At 34.6% G+C, this 20,693-nt stretch overlaps 1 protein-coding gene across 5 annotated transcripts in view; it reads left to right on the forward strand.

Moving 5' to 3' along the window:
* Nucleotides 1-20,693, forward strand: part of BDP1 (BDP1 general transcription factor IIIB subunit) — an 87,184-nt gene that overhangs the window by 18,169 nt on the left and 48,322 nt on the right. For all 5 annotated transcript variants that reach the window (XM_082373211.1, XM_082373210.1, XM_082373213.1 and 2 more), the window contains exons 8-16: nt 1,747-1,801; nt 4,521-4,664; nt 6,821-7,102; nt 7,979-8,126; nt 12,262-12,417; nt 15,246-15,405; nt 17,080-17,171; nt 18,065-18,260; nt 19,185-19,318. In XM_082373211.1, coding sequence (XP_082229337.1) covers nt 1,747-1,801; nt 4,521-4,664; nt 6,821-7,102; nt 7,979-8,126; nt 12,262-12,417; nt 15,246-15,405; nt 17,080-17,171; nt 18,065-18,260; nt 19,185-19,318 — 1,367 coding nt within the window. The remainder of the gene's footprint in view (nt 1-1,746; nt 1,802-4,520; nt 4,665-6,820; nt 7,103-7,978; nt 8,127-12,261; nt 12,418-15,245; nt 15,406-17,079; nt 17,172-18,064; nt 18,261-19,184; nt 19,319-20,693) is intronic.

Consider the following 20,693-nt stretch of genomic DNA (forward strand, 5'->3'; position numbering starts at 1 on the left):
GTGGTCCAATGGTTAGAACTCTGCGCTTTCACTGCTAGGGCCTGGATTTGATCCCTGGTCCGGGAACTAAGATCTCACAAGCTGTGTGGGGTGGCCAGAAAAAAAAAAATGACTAACATCAATACATTCTTCAAAAAAGTTTTAAATTATTCTGGATTATATTCTGAATTAAGTAAAATATGTTGTAGCAATGTTTTAGAATTGAGTAATGCCTAAAGCCTACTGGTATTTCTCTCAGGATGTTTAATTTAGTGATTGTAGTCTGTCACTTTTTATGTGACTTTTGTTACATGTGGACCTGACTTTTGTTAACTTTTGAGGAAATGTTTAAAGAATAATATGATCTTTTAAGGGAGAAAGATGATCTTCCTTGAAAACTTCTGTATTACTTGGTAATAAGTTTTATGAAGAAAAATATAGAATGGAATAGAGGGATAATCTGTAGATTGAAAGATGTTAGTCACATGAAGTTTTAAAAAATAGGAAAGGCTAAACTATAGAGCTAAGGATGCACACTTGGATGATAAACAGTGAGGAAATGTAAGAAAGTGATTGCTTTAAAGTCAGGTTAGGACTTCCCTGGTGGCGCAGTGGTTAAGAATCCACCTGCCAATGCAGGGGACACAGGTTGGATCCCTGGTCTGGGAAGATCCCACATGCCGTGGAGCAAGTAAGCCTGTGCGCCACAACTACTGAGCCTGTGCTCTAGATCCTGTGAGCCACAACTACTGAGCCCACATGCCGCAACTACTGAAGCTGGAGCGCCTAGAGCCTGTGCTCCTCAACAAGAGAAGCCACCGCAAGGAGAAGCCTGTGCACCCCAGTGAAGAGTAGCCCCTGCTCGCTGCAACTAGAGAAAGCCTGCGTGCAGCAACAAAGACCCAACACAGCCAATAAATAAATAAATAAATTAATTAATTAATTAAAAAAAATAAAGTCAGGTTAGTGGGTAGTTTCTTTTGGAAGGAAGAAAGGGGCCGTGAAGAGGTTCTTTATTTTGTGTTATTTTTCTCTCTTTTTTTTCAATAAAACGATTTTTGTATTTTTAATAAAAGCTTTTAGACCACTGATCTGTAGAAGGGAGAGATTGGCTGATCATTCCCTCCTGCAGGGTGTGTTTGTATATGTGTATGCCCTCAGACTTTCTAATGACCTTAGGATTCATTGAACCCTAAACCTTAACCATCTCCATCTTAAAGGAGGTAATCTGGAGTGGAATTGGGAATGGGGCTCTTTGGTGCTCAGAAAAGCATGAGGAAATTTTCCTTAATATAAAGAAGTTTCTAAACATAAACTTGGCCTGCTTCAAAATTTTGCTTAGTTTTTTCTTTACAGTTTCCCGTGCATGCCATTAAAATCATATTAGAATAATAATGTAAGAGGTTTAACTTGATATGAGTATACTAGTTTTTAAAGAGTTAATACTGGTTAGCTTAATTGATTACAGTTTGATCTGTTTCCATGCTAGTTGACTTTATTTTTTTTCTATCCTCTGTAAATCCAGTTTCCATTGCTAATTCATGTTATTGATCATAAGGAGGAGCACAGAGCTCAGTATAAATCTTTCATTTCTATTTTTTACAAGCTAAGGGTTTAAGTAACTTGCCTATTAGCAAAGATGTGTTATTTATTAGAGAATCATATGTTATAATAAGAATTTTATTTTGATGCTTTTTTTAAGACATAATCTGCACTTGTTTCATGGGAGAAAATTACCAAAGGGTTTTTGTTTTGTTTTGTTAACAGAATAAATTTAAACGTGAGGAGAAAACAAATGGATGGAGAATAGACAAAGCATTCCGTAAGTATTAAGACCTCTTTCACAAGGAATCATTTGGAGATTCTAAAAAATGACCAATGTTTTGTCTTCGGTTCCAGTGTGTTTTAGATTTGTTTTATCCCTATATTGTCATAGGAAGAGTAAGACTGGAAATTTTTCTCTTTAGCAGTTCAGGTCGGGTGGTTGATACAGATCTATAGGCAAGGGAATAGCTAAAACATCAAGAAGCAAGTAAGCAGAGTTCTGAGTCCAAGAAATTAGGGGGACTGAAGATACTATTTCTAAGTGCTCTTTATTCTGGGGGAACTGTATTGAAGAAGAAGTTAATTGTTTCTGGACGATATTACACTGTAGATGATTCCTTACCTACCGTGGTAAGTCTGTCATTCAGTCAGTAATACAGACCACCTGCTGTGTGCTAGTCACTGTTGTAGGCATGGAGGATATCATGGTGAACAGGGCAGATGGGAATCCTGCTTTTAGAGCCTTAGGTCTAATTGGGTGGGGGAGGAATATAATTGGTAAGCAGGATAATTTCAGATAGTGATTAATTTCTAAGAAGAAAAAAGAGGGAGTTAGGGGGTGGGTGTTTAGATTGGGTATTAAGGGAAGTTCTGTCTGAAGAGGTGACGTTTTTTAAAATAAATTTATTAAATTTAATAAATTTATTTATTTTTATTTATTTTTGGCTGCATTGGGTCTTCGATGCTGCGCACGGGCTTTTCTCTAGTTGCAGCGAGCGGGGGCTACTCTTTGCTGCGGTGCGCGGGCGTCTCACTGCGGTGGCTTCTCTTGCTGCGGAGCACGGGCTCTAGGCGCACGGGCTTCAGTAGCTGTGGCTTGCAGGCTCAGTAGTTGTGGCTCGTGGGCTCTAGAGCACAGACTCAGTAGTTGTGGCGCACGGGCTTAGCTGCTCCACAGCATGTGGGATCTTCCCGGACCAGGGCTCGAACCCGTGTCCCCTGCATTGGCAGGCAGATTCTTAACCACTGTGCCACCAGGGAAGCCCTCGAAGAGGTGACTTTTGAATTTAGACCTGATTTGAAGAAATGATGTATACCTTTCAGCTTTTAACTAATAACCTCATTAAAATGAACATTGTTTCTTTTTAAGTCCAGAGAACTACATCAAGGGATCTGTAAAGAAAAACAGAATTAAATGTACTATTTAAAGTAGTTCCTTTATTCTTTGTTTGGAATATAATTACCAATATTTCATGATTAATAAGTGTATTCAATGTTCATTTGCCATAGTGCTAATCTTAGAAAAAAATTCTAAAGAGAGGTACTTAGATTGTATAGCATGTACATTTATTTTATGAGTAGACACAAAGGTAGATGAGTGGACCCTATACCTTACCAATGTGGTATTGAGTCCTCAGGAAAACCACTTCCAGGAATGGCTCCTGGAAGATCTGGAATATTTTAGTCCTCAACCGTCTCCATTTTAGAGAAGTAGTCTTGAAACTTTTCGTTATGTTTAATGCATTGTAATCAGAAAAGAGTCCATAAATCTATAAACAGTCTTTATGGGGTGTGGAACCATTGTTAAAACCATTATAATAGAACCTTTAAAATTCACTGTTTGCTGCTTTGTAGTGGAAATTGTTAAAACAAACAAACAAACAAAAAAACCCAAATGGTGTTTTTTAGAACTTATATTTTTAATTCCTCTGAGAACTTTATGGATTATTTTAGTGCTGTGTTTTTCAGAATCATTTGTGTGGAAGGTCAGAACAGATAAAAAGCTGGGTCCACAATAAAATAGGGCTTTCAAGCATATCAGGTTTGGGCTTAGTTTCCTGAGGCTAATTTATTTTTGTTTTGGTATATACCTCTTTTTCTGAGGCCATCTTGTAATCATCTTGTAATCAAAACAATCTTGGAGCTTATGTATATAGAGCACCATTTTCCCTGTATTCATTTCTCTGTATTCACTGTATTTATAGACATAGAGCTGAGGCAAGGATTGACTCCTGGAGTGGATTCATTCTGGTTTGTTCATACATTACTCTTTCTGATACAATACTGTTAATAGGTATTTAGTGAGAGTCGTCCTGATCAATATTCATTTACTATCCTCTTTGCTGATATTTGGAAGAGTAAGAGTTAATAGTGAAAGAGTTGTAATAAAGTGAGGACATAAAGTGGTGGATAGGCTTTTGAGGACTTCTTAATCATCCTAGCCTTTTAAAAAAGTATATTTATAATTATGGACAGTGCAATTTATAGTTTGAGTTTTGACAGAGAGTACACCTGTGTAACCACCACACAAAACAAGCCATGGAACATTTTCATCATTCCAGCGAGGCCACTTCTTTCCCTTTCTAGTCAATCTCCACTCCTAATCCTGACCCAGGCAACTACTATTTTCATTTGAATCATCATAGGTTAGTTTATCTTGTTCTAGAACGTCTTATTCATAGAATCATACGGTATATACTCTTTTGTGTTTGGCTTCTTTCACTCAGCATGTTTTTGAGATTCACGTATATTATTGCTTGTATCAGTAGTTCCTTCTTTTTATTTTTATTTTTTAAACTAATATAGTTTGTTCCTTTTTATTGCTCAGTGGTGTTCTGTTGTGTGACTGTACTATAGTGATTAGAGTTTTTTGTCCGTTCTGCTGCTAAGCCCATTCGCTTTTGATGTTATACTTAAGAAAAATGAAAACTTGAAAGTTCTTTTCCTTTTTTTAAAATAAAAACTTGAAGTTTCTTTTCTTTTTTTTTTTTAAACAGAGGAAAAGCGCCCTTTTGACTTCGATTTTTTTGCTCATTTGCTTCAGAAAGTTCTTGCTGAAGAAGAGAAAAGAAAACAAAAATCTGTTAAAAATCAGACTTTAAAGGAGAAGAAGTCCTCTAAATCACGGAAAAATGTAAAAGGTATTTATTTAAAAGAAAGTGTGTTATTTTACTTAATAATAATAGACTTGCAATATTGTCCCTCAAGTCTTAGGGTGTTCATATGTAGTTCAGGTAGTTGAGATCATCAGGACATCCGACTGGAGGGAATTGATTTTTCTTCAATCTTCTAGTTATCTGGCCCCAAACAGCAGCTCCCTTTTAAATTTTATAATTGGATGGCTGGGCTATTTGACATCTTTCTTGCATCGAGGGCATAGTTGTAGCTAATAAAGGAGCATCAGAATATTGGGGTGTCATGTTTGGTTACTTATTATCAATTTTCTTTGTAAAACAAATCTGGCACAAAAGTCTAAAATAAAAAAATGGAACTCTAATACTTTGGGCTTGTGACTCAACTGTATTGTTTGAGCACACCTTATTTCTGAGGGTTAACGTTGACTTGTACCAGGTAGGAAATTGTTTATATGTGGGTATTTCTATTTTTAGGCTTATATTTTCTTAACTATTTGAATTCTGATCTGAGGACAATGTTTAGCTATAATCACATAATTTAAAGAATCTTTGAACTACAGGGAACCTTATATATTAGTTATACATTCCAGCCCATTTCCTTTTGTTTTAATAACCTCAGAGATCCTAAGTCATTTTTTCCTAAGGTCTCACAGTGTTAGTAGTGGTAGAGGCAGGACTCAAGCTAGGACTGTGAGAGCCTGTGTAGGGGGACCCCAGAGCACCCCCAGGTTCAATTATTTGCTAGGACTCACAGGATTCAGCATATAGTTGTACAGACAGCTGAGATTTATTACAATGAAAGTATACAGAGCAAAATTGGCAAAGGGAAAGGCACATAGGTCAAAGTCTAGGGAAAAGAAGTAAAGCTTCCAAGAGTCCTCTTCCAGTAGAGTCACACAAGATGTGCTTAATTCCCCAACAACAAGTAGGAATGAGGTATGTAAAAAGCTGTCTACCAGGGAAGCTTGTTAGAAAGTCAGCACCCAAGATTTTTATTAGAAGTTGGTCATGTAGACACCTTCTTCCTGGCATGTACCAGAATTCAAAACTCCCAAAAGGAAAGCATTTGTTCAGCATAAACCACATTGTTTGTTTAAAGAATTTAGGTGTAGCGAGCCACTTTTGTCAGTTAGGCTGGTGGGAACTCTCCCCAAACCCACGTTTCCAGACACAGCCCAAGGGCCAACCTTTTAAGCAGGCCTTTCAAAGGAGAGCAGTGAGGCCTGCTTTGTTAACTCCTTCTGCACAGAGCCAATATAGAACTTCTTTTTCTAGAGCATAGTGCCCCTGTCTTTTTAAAAGTAGTATTGATAACTGCAAAGTTATTTCATTCTTTAGTCATTTTTTTTACTTACATAGCCCTGGGAAATTAAAATAGATATATTAATCTATCACTAATCTTGTGGTTATTATGTTACAGTGATAGCATAAGTAACTCACCGTATCTTATTTAATGTGAGAACTTTTCAGGTACTTTGTTACAAGTCTCAGGATTTAAAAATTGCTGATTATTATTTTGATAAAGAATAAATCCAGCATATTTTCTTAGTTTTAAAATCTTGTTTTGACTTTTTTTGAGTAAAAATAAATGACATTTTATTATTTTTGTTTTTTAAAATGTAATTCATTATTTTCATCTTTTGATACAGTTAACTATTAATATGCCTTCAAAAAAGACACTAGAAATTGTTTAAAAATATTTGTTAATAAGGTTGTTCATTGAAAAACAAAGGATACAGAAAATAAAGTACTTGAACTCTCTCTTGTACCCTGCCCTCAAAGTCTTCAGCTTTCTTGGGGATGATTGTTAGTAAACTTTTCTATGCCTATATATGTGTATGTGTCTTAGAGTCTATGTAATTGTTTTTCTTAAAATAAAAGTGTGGTGATACTGTGTATTGTTCTGCAACTTGATTTTTTTTTTAAGGCAACAGTATTTTTTGAAATCTTTTACATGACTACATACAAACCTACCTCATTGTTATTTGCGGCATGGATTTCTATAGCATAAATGTATTATAACTTAGTTAGTCATTCTCTATTGGACAGTTTAGGTTGTCTTTAAATTTTCACTCAGACATCCTTAAGTATTTATCTTCTCCACCTTTAAGAATTTTTCTGTAGGTTGTTTTTATATTTATAACAATTTCTCTTACTTTAAGTGAAAAAAGTTGCCAGTGAAAGAGTGAATGATAATCCAGATGAGTCTGTGAGCACTAGAATTTCAGACACAGAAGGATCTCAGAAGGATGCTCAGACAGTTGAAGAAGAACAACAGTCTCTGACTTTATCAGGACAGGATTCAGAACAGAATGCATTAGAACAAGATATAAATCAAAAGAAAAGGAGAAGAAAGAATCAGGATGAAGGTAGTGAACAAGAGGTAAATCTTTCAGGAAATGCCACTGTTCAGCCAGGCTCTTCTAAAGGAGAAAAACACAAAAGTAAGTGTATTACATATTTTAATAGCCCCTATATTACTTGTGAAGACATGTACACTAATATGATGTATAACTTAACTACTTTTCTTCTGGATAGTAGCAACTAATAACGCTTGTTAATTGGTTCTGTATTCTCGGTACTGTGTTAAACCCTTTTACTTTTAATTTAAAGAAAAAACGTTTATTGAAAAAAGAGTGAAATGGGGAGATTTTTCTCTCAAGTTTGTCTCTGAGATGTGTTACCTCCTATGTACTCACATTAACAATTATTCTAAGTCACGTGCATATAATTAAATGTGTATTGTGTCTGTTAATAAATCACAGGTTTTCATGTTCTGCCTCTACAGAGCACCTCTATGAACCCAAAATAAGTTGTTTAATTTGTATAAAAGGTACTAGAATAAGTATTCCTCTCATTTTTCTTTTTTAAAATTCCCTAGAATACAGACATTTTGACACTTGTGAGTCACTAGGGAATGAGAGCTAAGAGTTTAGGGAAGTCTCGGTCTCTTTCTTTAAGAGTTCACATATAGATTACTTAAAGCAGATAACCAAGTAAAGAGAGGAGAAAAAGATATTAGCAGACCAGAACAACCTTTCTGTAGAATTTAAGTTTTATGTGGTTCAACTTCACCAATAAGATTTTAGTAAGTGAATCCTGATAGATAGCATAGTGTGATTTATAAGCGTCATAATACACTCTTTGTGGCTTACTAGTAAAGACATTACATATAAAGCAGAAAAGCTCAGCTTTTAAGAAATTGGACTTTGCGATAATTTCTTAATCATTACATTACAGTGTTATATGTAAATTCCTTTGTGCTTTAAATATATGTTTTTGCTATCATTTTTATAATAATATGCATTTTGTATTAATAGATAAATGCCTGTCTTTAAGTCCTGAGATAAATGAAGATGAAAGCAATAAGGAACAAAAGCTTCCCTGTGTACAGAACACAGATGACATTGTGGGTCTATCCTCTAATGAAAAGGCTGAGGAAAGAACTGACCCTGCTCTTTCACCAAGGTATTTTATGTATCTTTACTCACTTTGTCTACATCTTCTATCAGTTACCAAAGGAGTGGGAAATCTCCACCTGTAATTGTGAATTTGCTTATTTCTCTTTTCAGTTCTATTTGTTTTTCTTCATGTCTTTTGAAGCTCTTTTGTTAGGTGTGTACATATCTAGGATTGTTGTATCTTCTTGGTGAAATCACCCTTTTATCATTCGTGTGATATCATTCTGGTATTGCTCTCTGTTCTGATGATTGCTATGCCACTACCGCTTTCTTGTGGTTCATGTTTGCATGGGTTTATCATTTTCTGTAAAGAGATTCTCTTGATTTTTGGTTTTCAGCAATTTGAATGTGATGTATCCTGCTGAGGTTTTTTGTTTGTTTGTTTGTTTTTACTTGTGGTAAAAAACACATAACATGAGATCTGCTCTTCTTACGAGGTTTTAAAATGTACAGCGTTGTTAACTATGGGCACATTGTTGTACAGCAAATCTCTAGAACGTTTTCATCTTGCATGACTGAAACTCTGTATCTGTTGAACAGTAACTCTTTATTTCCTCCTTACCCCAGCCCCTGGTAACCACCCTTCTACTTTCTATGAGTTTGGTTACTTTAGATACTTCATGTAAGTGGAATCATAAATATTTATCCTTCTATGAGTGGCTTATTTCACCTAGCATGATGTTTTCAAAGTTCATCCATGTTGTAGCATATGAAGGATTTCCATTTTTATGGTCGAATAATATTCCATTGTAAATATATAGCACATTTTGTTTATTCATTTATCTGTCAATGGACATTTAGGTTGTTTCCATCTCTTGGCTATTATGAATAATGCTGCAATAAACATGGAACTGAAGATATTTCTTTGAGATCCTGTTTTCAGTTCTTCTGGATAAATACCCAGAAGGAAAATTGCTGGATCATATGATAATTCTATTTTAAATTTTTTGGGGCTTCCCTGGTGGAGCAGTGGTTGAGAATCTGCCTGTCAATGCAGGGGACACGGGTTCAAGCCCTGGTCTGGGAAGATCCCACATGCCGCGGAGCAACTGTGCCCGTGAGCCACAACTACTGAGCCTGCGCGTCTGGAGCCTGTGCTCCGCAACAAGAGAGGCTGCGACAGTGAGAGGCCCGCGCACCGTGATGAAGAGTGGCCCCCGCTTGCCACAACTAGAGAAAGCCCTCGCACAGAAATGAAGACCCAACACAGCCAAAAAAAAAAAATAATAATAAATAAATAAATAAATAAAATAAAATAAAAAAAAACAGCAACATTGCTGTGAAAAAAAAAAAATTTTTTTTGAAGAGCCTCCATACTGTTTTTCATTGTGGCCGCATTTTACATTCCCACCCACAGTTCATAAGAATTCCAGTTTTTCCATACTCTTGCCAGCATTTATTATTTTCTGTTTTTCTAAAAAGTTAATATATATATTTTAATTAATACATATTTTTAATTACATATATATTTTTAAAAATTAATGTTAGTATAATATAACAGTTCCTAACAGGTGTGAGGTGATACCTCACTGTGGTTTTGATTTGCATTTCCCTGATGATTGTGATGTTGAGCATCTTCATTTTATTTTATTATTTATTTATTTATTTATTTATTTTTGGCTACGTTGGGTCTTCGTTGCTGCACGCGGGCTTTTTTTAGTTGCGGCGAGTGGGAGCTACTCTTCGTTGTGGTGCGCGGGCTTCTCATTGCAGTGGCTTCTCTTGTTGTAGAGCATGGGCCCTAGGCGCGTGGGCTTCAGTAGCTGCGGCACGCGGGCTCAGTAGTTGTGGCTCGCAGGCTCTAGAGCGCAGGCTCAGTAGTTGTGGCTCACGGGCTTAGTTGCTCCACGGCATGTGGGATCTTCCCAGACCAGGGCTCAAACTCGTGCCCCCGGCATTGGCAGGCAGACTCTTAACCACTGCGCCACCAGGGAAGTCCCTTGAGCATCTTTAAATGTTACTTGTTGGCCATTTGTATGTCTTCTGTGGAGAAATGTCTATTCAATTCCTTTTCCAGTTTTTTAATTGAGTTATTTGTTTTTCTGTTACTGAGTTCTAGGAGTTCCTTTTATATTTTGGATATTAAGCCCTTATCCAGTATATGGTTTACAAATCTTTTCTCCCATTCCATAGGTTGCCTTTTGACTCTTGATTGTTTCTTTTGCTGTACAGAAGGTTTTTGGTTTGATATAGACCCACTTGTCTATTTTTACTTTTCCTGCCTGTGCCTTTTGTGTCATGTCCAAGAAATTATTACCAATACCAATCTTATGAAGCTTTCCCCCATGTTTTCCTTTAGGAATTTTATACTTTAAGGCGTTACCTTTAATGTGGTGGGCCTGGGTTCAATCCCTGGTTGGGGAACTAAGATCCTGCAAGCCACGTGGCATAGCTGAAAAAGAAAAAAATAAAAGGTGTTACCTTTAAATCTTTATTCCATTTTGAGTTGATTTTTGTGTATGGTATAAGATAAAGGTCCAGTTTCTCTTTTTTTGCATATGGATATCTAGCTTTCCCAACATCATTTGCTGAAGAGATTATCCTTTTCATACCGTGTAGTTTTGGCACCCTGTCAAAGATCATTTGACTGTGTATGCATGGGTCTTTTCTGTTCCATTGGTCAGCATGTACCCTCTTCTGAAAATTTTGATGAAAGCCATTTATTCTCATGTAGAAAAATACCTATATGCACCTGTGCCAATTTATTCATACAATTAAGAAGATTAATAATTTCTTTGAAGCCAAGCCATAGACCTCAGGCCCTTAACTTGCTGGGTGACAGACATCTAAATTCTGATCTCAGAGACACAACTAATTTCATAGACTATGCACAAAACAATACTGATGACTTTTTTTAGGGGGGAAAACTACCCTTTAATGAATGTTAAAATACCAGTTGGTTTTGTAAAACAGTGAGCTGATTCTAAAATTGTTATATACATAAGAGCAAAGGGTCATGAATGGTAAAGACAATTTTGAAAAACAACTCTAGAGAGGAAATGTATTAAGACTTATTCTAAAGCTAGAGTAATTAAAATAGTGTGGTACTGGAAAAGGACAAACAAATTGACTGAGAGGATAATTGGATGTAGAATCTAGGAAGAGAAATTTAGGCATTATTTAGATGGCAGAGGTAGCATTAGAAATTAGTGGGAAAGATTGAATTAACCATTCATTAAATGGTGCTTAGATATGAAAAAGATAATAGTAGATCCCTATTTTACCCTATGCACTAACTTCCTCATAGATTAAAGACGATATATATAAAGCGAATCTTTAAAACTTTTAGGAGAAAATGTAGAAAAATATTTTTGTGATGTTAAGGATTTCTTAAGACATAAAAAGCACAAACTTTAAAGGATGAAATTGATAAATTCAACTGCAGTAAAATTAAATACTTCTGTTGACAAAAGGCTCCATGAAGAAAGTAAAAGGCAAGCTATTGATTGGGAGGTTTTATATGTAACATCTAACCAAAAAAGAATATAAAAAGAGCTCTGGGAAAAGACAAACACCCAGTAGAAAAAAGAACAAAAAAATAAAGCATGGCTAAATGTGAATTTGTGTTGAAACTGAGTGCTCGTTAGTACATGGTCATCATTTATATTATTGTTAGTTGAAGTATTTCCTAATACAGCAGTCCTCTTCTTGCACGCTACAGCATTAACTGCAACTTGTGCATGTTGCAGCTGTGTCTTCGATTTCCATGGCTCTTGGGTAACACAGTACCATGCAAAGCAAAGACTGCCAATACAAAATTTTAATGAAAGATAACTCCTAAACATTGATTCCTAAACTATGATTTAGGAATCATAGGAACTATCATTCCTAAACTATGATTTTACACATACATTTGATTTGTGAACCCCATGTAGTTATGAGTTTTTCATTTTGTGACTTCTTGAGCACTTTCCCTGTTCATTTGTGACTGTTATTATCTCCTAAGATACAGTGTTTTAATAACATGGTGCAAGGAGGATCATAGAGAAACCAAAATATCCATTTTGATTATTCCGTGATATGAAGGATCATCTTCCAGAGTTTTGGCTTTGTATATTTTTTAACAATCTTTTAAATAATTAGTATAAAATGTGCATTACTAAGGGTTCTTTTCCCCTGATATATTTTCATTTCCGTCGTAGTGAACAAGATGCTGTATCAGTAGCAACTGAGACTTCAGAATCAAGCACTTCAGATTTGCCTTCATCAGAAGGTGGGATTAGAGCATTGTGTGAGGTGAATAATTCTGAGAGTAGTTGTACAGAAGAAGGAAATGGTGAACTAAAAGATAAAGCACTGTAAGTATTTTACATGGTAGGATTTTAAAATTTGTTTTCAAAATTTTGGTAATTTATTACCATTTAAAAAATGATAATAATGTTGCTTCCTTTAGGGATTAGGAGAGGACTGTAGACCATTTAATATGTAATTGTACTGTGGTCTTAGTGACATTAAGGTTTTTCACTTTATATTTCATTATAGAAAGATTATCTTAGTGATACAAGTTATAGCAAACTGGTAACTTACGATGAAATTCTAAAATAATTTGGAAGCCTAAATATTTGCTATGAGATTTAACTTTTGCTTGGTTTGAGTTATTTTTCATGCTTGTTGTCAAAGTAGTAGATTTTGATATGACTTTAAAGAGATTATGTATTATGTTTTCTAGTATGAAAATACTGGTTAAATTAATATCTTCACTAAAAACAATAAAAGCACCACAAGAATCTCCCTTTGAAAAGATATCTCAAAAGTTCAGACTTCCTTTTTATCTCCTTCATAGCTCCTCATATGGGCTTAAAAGTTGTTTAGTTTATGAATTCTTATTTTCAGTAAAGCATAGTTACATTGAGAATCAAACTTTTTTTTTTAAAGATGATTTTTAAATTTATTTTTTATTTATTTATTTTTGGCTGCGTTGGGTCTTCGTTGATGCGCATGGGCTTTCTCTAGTTGTAGCGAGCGGGGGCTACTCTTCCTTACGGCGCACGGGCTTCTCATTGAGGTGGCTTCTCTTGTTGCGGAGCACGGGCTCTAGGTGCGTGGGCTTTAGTAGTTGTGGCACGCGGGCTCAGTAGCTGTTTCTCGCGGGCTCTAGAGTGCAGGCTCAGTAGTTGTGGCGCATGGGCTTAGTTTCTCTGCAGCATGTGGGATCTTCCCAGACCAGGGCTCGGACCCTGTGTCCCCTGCATTGGCAGGTGGATTCTTAACCACTGCGCCACCAGGGAAGTCCCAGAGAATCAAACTTATTTTTTTAAATAAAAATTTAAACTAGTCTTTGGAATAGGCAATATATTCCTGTGGTTCAAATGTCCAAAAGTGTGAGAAGGTATAGAGTGAAGTATCCCTCCTGTCATGTTCCCATTTACCCTAACAAGTAACCAGTGTTATTTATTTCTTAGTCTTTCAGAGATTTAAAAGAAAAAAAACCATTAAAGCTAATACAAATACATAAAGTTTATATATATTTTACTCTTTTTAAAACCCTAATGGTAGCATAGTATAATACCATTTTGTAATTTTTTTATCTTATATCTTCATATCTTTACTTAAAGACCTTTATTCTTTTTATAGTTGCATAGTGTTCTGTTGTATGGATGAATCACAGTTTATATTATCGGTGCCCTGTTGATGGCTATATATGTTGTTTTTACAAACAATGCTTAGAAACTTATACCTCTATCCTTTCACCTTTGTGCCAGTGTATTTGTAGGGAAAGTTCCTAAAATGAAATTGCTAGCCCAAAGGACACATTTGTATGTGAGTGTGTGTACATTTATACATTTATGATTTTGATAGATACTTCCAAAATGCTCTCCATAGGAGTTATTCTAGTTTATATTCCCACTAACAATGTAAGAAATGGCTCCCTTCCAAGAGTGTTATCAAACTTGGATTTTTGCTGGTCTTGATAGATTATAAAATAAAATAATATCACAGTATGGTATATATACCCCACTCCTCCTTTTTTGACAGGGGTATGTAATTCTATTTTTTTTTTTCCTTCAGTTGCTTACTTAAAAATTTTCTAACCTAAGGAAAAGTCAAAAGAACAATGAACATCTGTATATAATTCCCCATAGATTCTCCGATTCTTAATATCTTTTCACATTTGTGCTTGCTCGCTCTACTTTTTCTTTTTCAATCTTTTTTTTCTTTTTTTCTTTTTTGGCCGTGCTGCACGGCATGTGGGATCGAACCTGCACCCACTGCGTTGGAAACGTGGCGTCTTAACCACTGGACTGCCAGGGAAGTCCAGCTCACTCCACTTTTAATTTGTACATTTCTTATTGGGAGTGAAGCTGAGCATCTATTCACATTTAAAACCTATTTTTATTTTTTTTTTTGTGAGTTCATATCCTTTTTCCAGTTTTCTAATGAGTTACTGGTATTGTTCTGTAGGAGGTCTTTACATTTTAGAGAGTACATTTTGTGATATGGTTGTAAAACATGTTTTCTTGGTTTGTAGTTTGACTTCTGACATATGTTTTGGCCATGTAAAAGTTTTTGATTTTTTTGTTGTCAGATCGCTCTCCTTTTTTTTTTTTTTTCTTTTATGGCTCCTGATCTTTTAATCAAGTTTTAGAAAGGCTTACTCCACCTCAAAGTTACAAAAGAATTCATTCATGTTTTCTGTATGGTTTCACTTAAATCTTTGATCCATTTAGAATACATTGTGAGTACAGTGCAAGGAATGGAGCTAATTTTATTTTATTCCCCAGTATTGCTAGTTTTCCCATCACCGTTAATTTAACATTTATTTAAAAAAATATATTATTTTTGTGGTCATCTTATTCTATTTTGAAATGCCAACTTTATTGTATACTAAAATCATGTATTTTGGAGTCATCATCTCAGTTTTCTTTTGTGTTTCATTTATCTGTTATTCGTGTGTTAGTACCACAATATTTTAATTATTGATGCTAAGTAGTATATTTTTAACATCTGATAAAACAAATTAGTTTCCCTTCATTGCTCTTCTTGTTCAGTCTTCTTTGCTACGTTTATTGTAAGTAAGCTTAAAGGAGTTCTTTTCTAGCTGTGAATGGATTTTTAAAGAATTTTCCAGAATTTCTTTTGAATATGCCTGCATGTTGGTACAATTTAAATAATGTTAATTTTCTAGGGAAACTGATCAAACAGAAAGTATTAAACCGATGACAAGAGGACGACTCCAGAGACCTAAACCCAATTTATCAAGGGCAGTTGGGAAGAAATCAGTTCTTTCACAAGGGAAAACAGATGCAGAGAACAAGAGTTTACATACAGAAACTTCGGTTGAAAAGGTATGGAGTAAGAGACTTAATGGAAATTAAAATTATAAAGTATTTTTTCTAAATAGTTGGGAATAAAAATGTTTAACTTGTAATTACAAAGTAATGTTACCAATAGTAAAGCCAAGATATGAGAACTTCACACATTAATATTAAATTTGTCTTACTAGTCTCATGTTGTATACATTTTCTTTAGAATATAGGATATATCATTTCGAACGTCCTTAGTAGTAACAAATATGTCTTTTGTTTACTTATATAAAGTATTTATTCAAAATATTTTTTAAACCAGCTATAATAAAATTATAACCACAACCCTCTTATCTATACACAGAATATTCCTCTGTTTGTCCTTCATAAACTTTATTTCTCTTTTTATGGAAGTAAACATTTTTGTAGTTTTTAGCCATATATAAAATACAAAACTTTTTTCTCTGAAACTATCCATTTACACTTTCTTGGAGTTAATTGATCTTTTTAATAGCTGCATCAGGTTAACATTATTATTAATTTACCTAACCATTTCTCTAATGTTTAGGTTGTTTCCATTTTTTTAACCCTTGTAAATAAAAGCAAACAATTTTGTAAATAGGCAAAGAATAAATTTCCAGAAGTGGTGGGATTAATGCGCCAAAGTATTTTAAATATTTTTTGGCTCTCGTTAGGCATTGTCAAACTGACAGTCAAAAAAAGGAATCTTGGGAATTCCCTGGAGGTCCAGTTGTTAGGACGCTTTTACTGCCTGGGCCAGGATTCGATCCCTGGTTGGGGAACTAAGATCCCACAAGCCCCGTGACCAAAAAAAAAAAAAAAAAAAGAATCTATTTACATTGCTTTAAGCATTAAATGAATGTTCCTGTTTCCTTATATCCTTGCCAGCATTATATTATTAAAAATGTTTTATTTTTGCTAAAATAATTTTTAAAATTTTAGTCATTTTTCCTCTTATGTGAAATCTTTTTTATTTTAATAATATAACTGTAACTATATTATTATAATCTTATGAGATGTTTTTAAATTCTAGAAGATTGGGAAAATACAGATTCATGTAAAAATTAAAACAAAAGTTAATTTTATTATCTACATGCAACCAACCTTTTAGACTATATCCTTCCAGCTTTTCTTGTACATACTTGAGTAGTAAGTAGTATTAATTCACTTTTGTATCCTCTGGTATTTTAACATTTCATAAATATTTTTCCATATCATTAAATATCTTTTGAAAACATGGTTTTTAGTGACTTCATAGTATTCTATCAATGGGTATAACTGTATTTATTTAACTGTTTATTCATTATTGGATATTTTGTCAGTTTACAGTGTTTGCTGTTTTGCATAATGTTCCAGTGAACATCCTTGTACTTAAATCTTTGTCTAGATATTTTTTTAGAGTAGAGTCTTAGAAATGATATTACTGGGTCAAAGAGTATGAACATTATTAAAGCTCTTGATTCATGTTGGCAAAAGGCTTTCCAGAAAGGATATACCAATTTGTGCTTCTATCAGTGATGTATGAGATTATATGTTTAAAAGGTTCTCATCTGCCTTTATGATTTTAACAACTGTCTTTTAATAATTAGGAGTACAAAAAAGTGAAACTTTATTGTTTTAATTTCCATTTATTTATTTATTACAAAGTTTGAACTTTATGTTAAGTAGATTAAATATAAAAAATTAAATTCGTAGAATCATATGGAAAAGGATAAAATGAATGCACTTGGTATTTCTGGAATGGAGAATAAAGAGAAAGAGAATCCAGAAGCTGACACTGCATCTAAGTAAGTATTTAGGAAATAGAATAAAAATAGTAACTCTTAGGAATGATTGTAATGACTTATTTTCTACTTAATAATGTCTGCATTTTATTTTCAGCTAGTGTCCATTTTTAACTATAGGGATTGTTGAAACATTTTAATAATGCTCTTTATGCTTGGTATTGTAGAAATAAATTATAGTATGGATCCACTGGTGAGCAATTACGTTTCTCCCTCAACTTACTAACAAGATTTTAACAAAGTCTTGTTAGATAAATTAATGGTTAAGATATATGTTTCTGGATAATTTTATTTATAGCAAGGGGTTTCCAAAGGGAATATTTAGGGGAATTCCCTAGTGGTCCAGTGGTTAGTGCTCCGTGCTGCTACTGCCGGGGGCACAGGTTTGATCCCTGGTTGGGGAACTAAGATCTCGCATGCCGCGCAGTGTGACCAGAAAAAAAGGGCGGTGGGGAACCTTTAACTTGGAGTAGAGATCTAGAATAGGCCTTGCTCCAATATAAATCTGAACCAGTGGATTCTGGACTGTATGTTTATTCCATATTCTGTGTCCAGTGCCCTGGAGGTGTATGTACACAATGGTGTCCTGAGTGGGGAATAGTATTCCATGCTTGTCAGGTATAGATTTTTCCAATTTTGTGGTAACAATTTGATTTTAAAATGCTTCTTTATAGTCATGCTTTTAGGACTATGTCTGTTCTAGAGGGTTAAGGTATAGAGAGGTGTGTATCTTTGAGGGTGTTCTTAAGGATCCTTGTGAATTATTTTGTATTCCAAATGGTTTACTTATTTATACCTGGGAGAAGAGAATACTGAAAACAAGCATGTATGTGATATACAAGTAATTATGTGACTTCAGAATAACCATTGATTTTATTCCTTTGTAATTACTCTAGTTTGAGTGAAAAAATTTGTCTGCAGGAAGATGATCAACTGAAGGCTTTCAGACCTGCACGCCTAATGAGGGGCTTATTGCAAAGGCCAAAGCCAAATGTAGGTAAAGCTGCTGAAAGAAAAGAAACTGTTACATCACAGGAAAAAATTGGGGCCAGTGTAGAAAAGAATGAAAATGAGTCCTGTATTGATAGAGATGTAAGTACTCTGATGCCCTCCAGTTTTTTGTTAAACAAATACATAAGCCTCCTTTCATCCCCCTTTTTAAACAGCAATACTGTATACAATTATGTATATTGTTCTTTAAATTTAATGCCCAAATCTCATAGCCAGCAGCTTTGCTAATTGTGAAGGCACTTAGCTCTCAGCTCTGTGGGTTTGAAGCATTTATATGATGAATCATCTGCTTTCACCTTACTCATGTTTGGACTTGCCTTCCCCCATCACTCAGCAGGTGTTTGAATTATACTTCCCTTCTGAAAATATAGCTAGGTATATGAATTTTAATACTGACTTAAACAAAATAAAATGTTAAAAGCTCCCTCCTAAAATATTCCAACAACAAAGATGATAAATTTTAGATTGTTTACCTAATAGCTGGTCTTTGTGATAAGAGTAAGAGTTGGCATGATTTGAGATTTGAATTTCTTCTGTTATGATTCCCAGGGTCTATAATGTGATGATAATAATCAAAAAGATTTAGAAAGATAGACCCCAAGGGATAATTTTAACAGATCAGACTGAAGCAGTTACTTGCTTTCTGATTAGGAGGAAAAGAATGGGGGCTTTGAGATGAGGTAAAAGGTGTGGCTTGTGAAATTTCCTATATCTAAAGAACAAACATTAAAAAGTGCCGCTTAGGGAATTCCCTGGTGGTCCAGTGGTTAGGACTCCGTGCTTCCGCTGCAGGGGGCCCGGGTAAGATTCCGCAAGCTGCACAGCGTGGCACCACCCCACACCCCCGCCAAAAAAAAGAGTGCCCCTTGAATATCATTTTATAATTTTGAAATGTTTACCATTTTCCTTATACTCAAGTCATACATAATTTTCAATGAAGTCTTTTATAAATGTGTGTTACATTGTGAGACCTAAAACTTTTTAAAAAATGTGTTTGTTTTTAAGACTCCTGAACAAATAGAAGATCAGTCATGTAAAAATTTTGATTGTGAAGACATCACATCACAGTCTGAAAAAAAAGATACTTCTTTTCAAAATGTGCAGTCAGATGAGCCCAAGGCTCTTAATGAATGTCGAAGGTAAGCATCATCTTATTAATGACATAATGTTTGAATTATGTGTAAAGTTTTAGAAATTCTTAATCATTTTTTAAAAATAGCAAATCAGACTGATTTTGTTATCTGTATATCAAATTACATAATATTTACAAGTGTAAATTCACCTTTCAAGGCAGTTTATGTCATTGCCTTCACGTTGATTTCTCACTTATTGGTATTTTGATGAATTGATTTACCCATCGCAAATTAGACCTTGAGTTAACATGGATAGTATTATCACTTCACATGCATAGTAAATTACATGTTTATATCCAGATGTGAAAATGCTACTTTCTTAATATTTGTTTCTTTGGGATTAGATTGATCACATATTACCTTTATTTAAGGTTTATGTAAATTTTAAGTAAAACTCATACTTCCCATAGCCAAAGCTCTCTGAATTTGTTGTTTCCCCTCTGCAGGATATTAAACCAGATCAACGGAATTATTAGTGTGCTTTAAAAACTTTTTTCCTTTTGGGAATATTCAATGCACAAAAGTACTGAGAACAGAATAACAGACTCCCATGTACCTACTATCTAGTTGCAACAATTATTTATAGTTTACCAATCTTTACATTTAAAGTCTGGCCTATTGTATACTTTATTACAGCTGTATGAGCCTGTTTAAATACTACCTAACCTGAGAGTGAAAGCTAGGTTTCCTGAACTACTCAAAAGATCTTTATTAGAAGACAGAAAAATTCCTTTATTCCTCTCTTCTTTCTCTATTCCTTTGTACCCCTTCCCTACACCCCCAACCTATTTTACTTCTCTGCCACACAAACTCTGGGTAGAAGCCTGTACAACTGCATTACTTGTTGCATATCTCTGATACAAATATTAATTACAGATATCTGACAATTTGGATATTTTGTTTGTATTTTTTTAGTTTAAGCCAGACTCCATTTTCATGTGGCTTAGTAGAAAACCAAGTTTTCCCTGGGTGGCCTTTGGGTTTTAGAACCCTGCTGGATTGTTCATAACTAATATCCAGTCTGATATCAACAACTTTCCTCTCCAAAGGCAGTGGCCTTTCTGGCCTTTGAATCTCCAGTATTCATAAAAACAATTCTAAGATTCTGTGTTTTATCAAATCATATGCCTGTTTATATCCAATAGGCAGTTTCCCTCCTCCCCAGTCTCAAACACTTTGAACTGTTCAAGATGCTATGTAAGAAACTGAAAGAAGAGAAATATCTACACAAGAAAAGGGCCTCAGAGGTCAAAATCTTAACCAGTCACTAAGTGCTCTTTCATTCATTTGTATACTTTTATTGGTTTTACTCTCTATTATTATTGATAAAGCACAAAGCAGAGCATGCTGCTGCTTTTTTGAAGAACAAGGTGCTTATACA

This window comes from Balaenoptera borealis, assembly GCF_965194805.1.
Source record: "Balaenoptera borealis genome assembly, chromosome: 2".
Taxonomy (NCBI): Eukaryota; Metazoa; Chordata; class Mammalia; order Artiodactyla; family Balaenopteridae; genus Balaenoptera; species Balaenoptera borealis.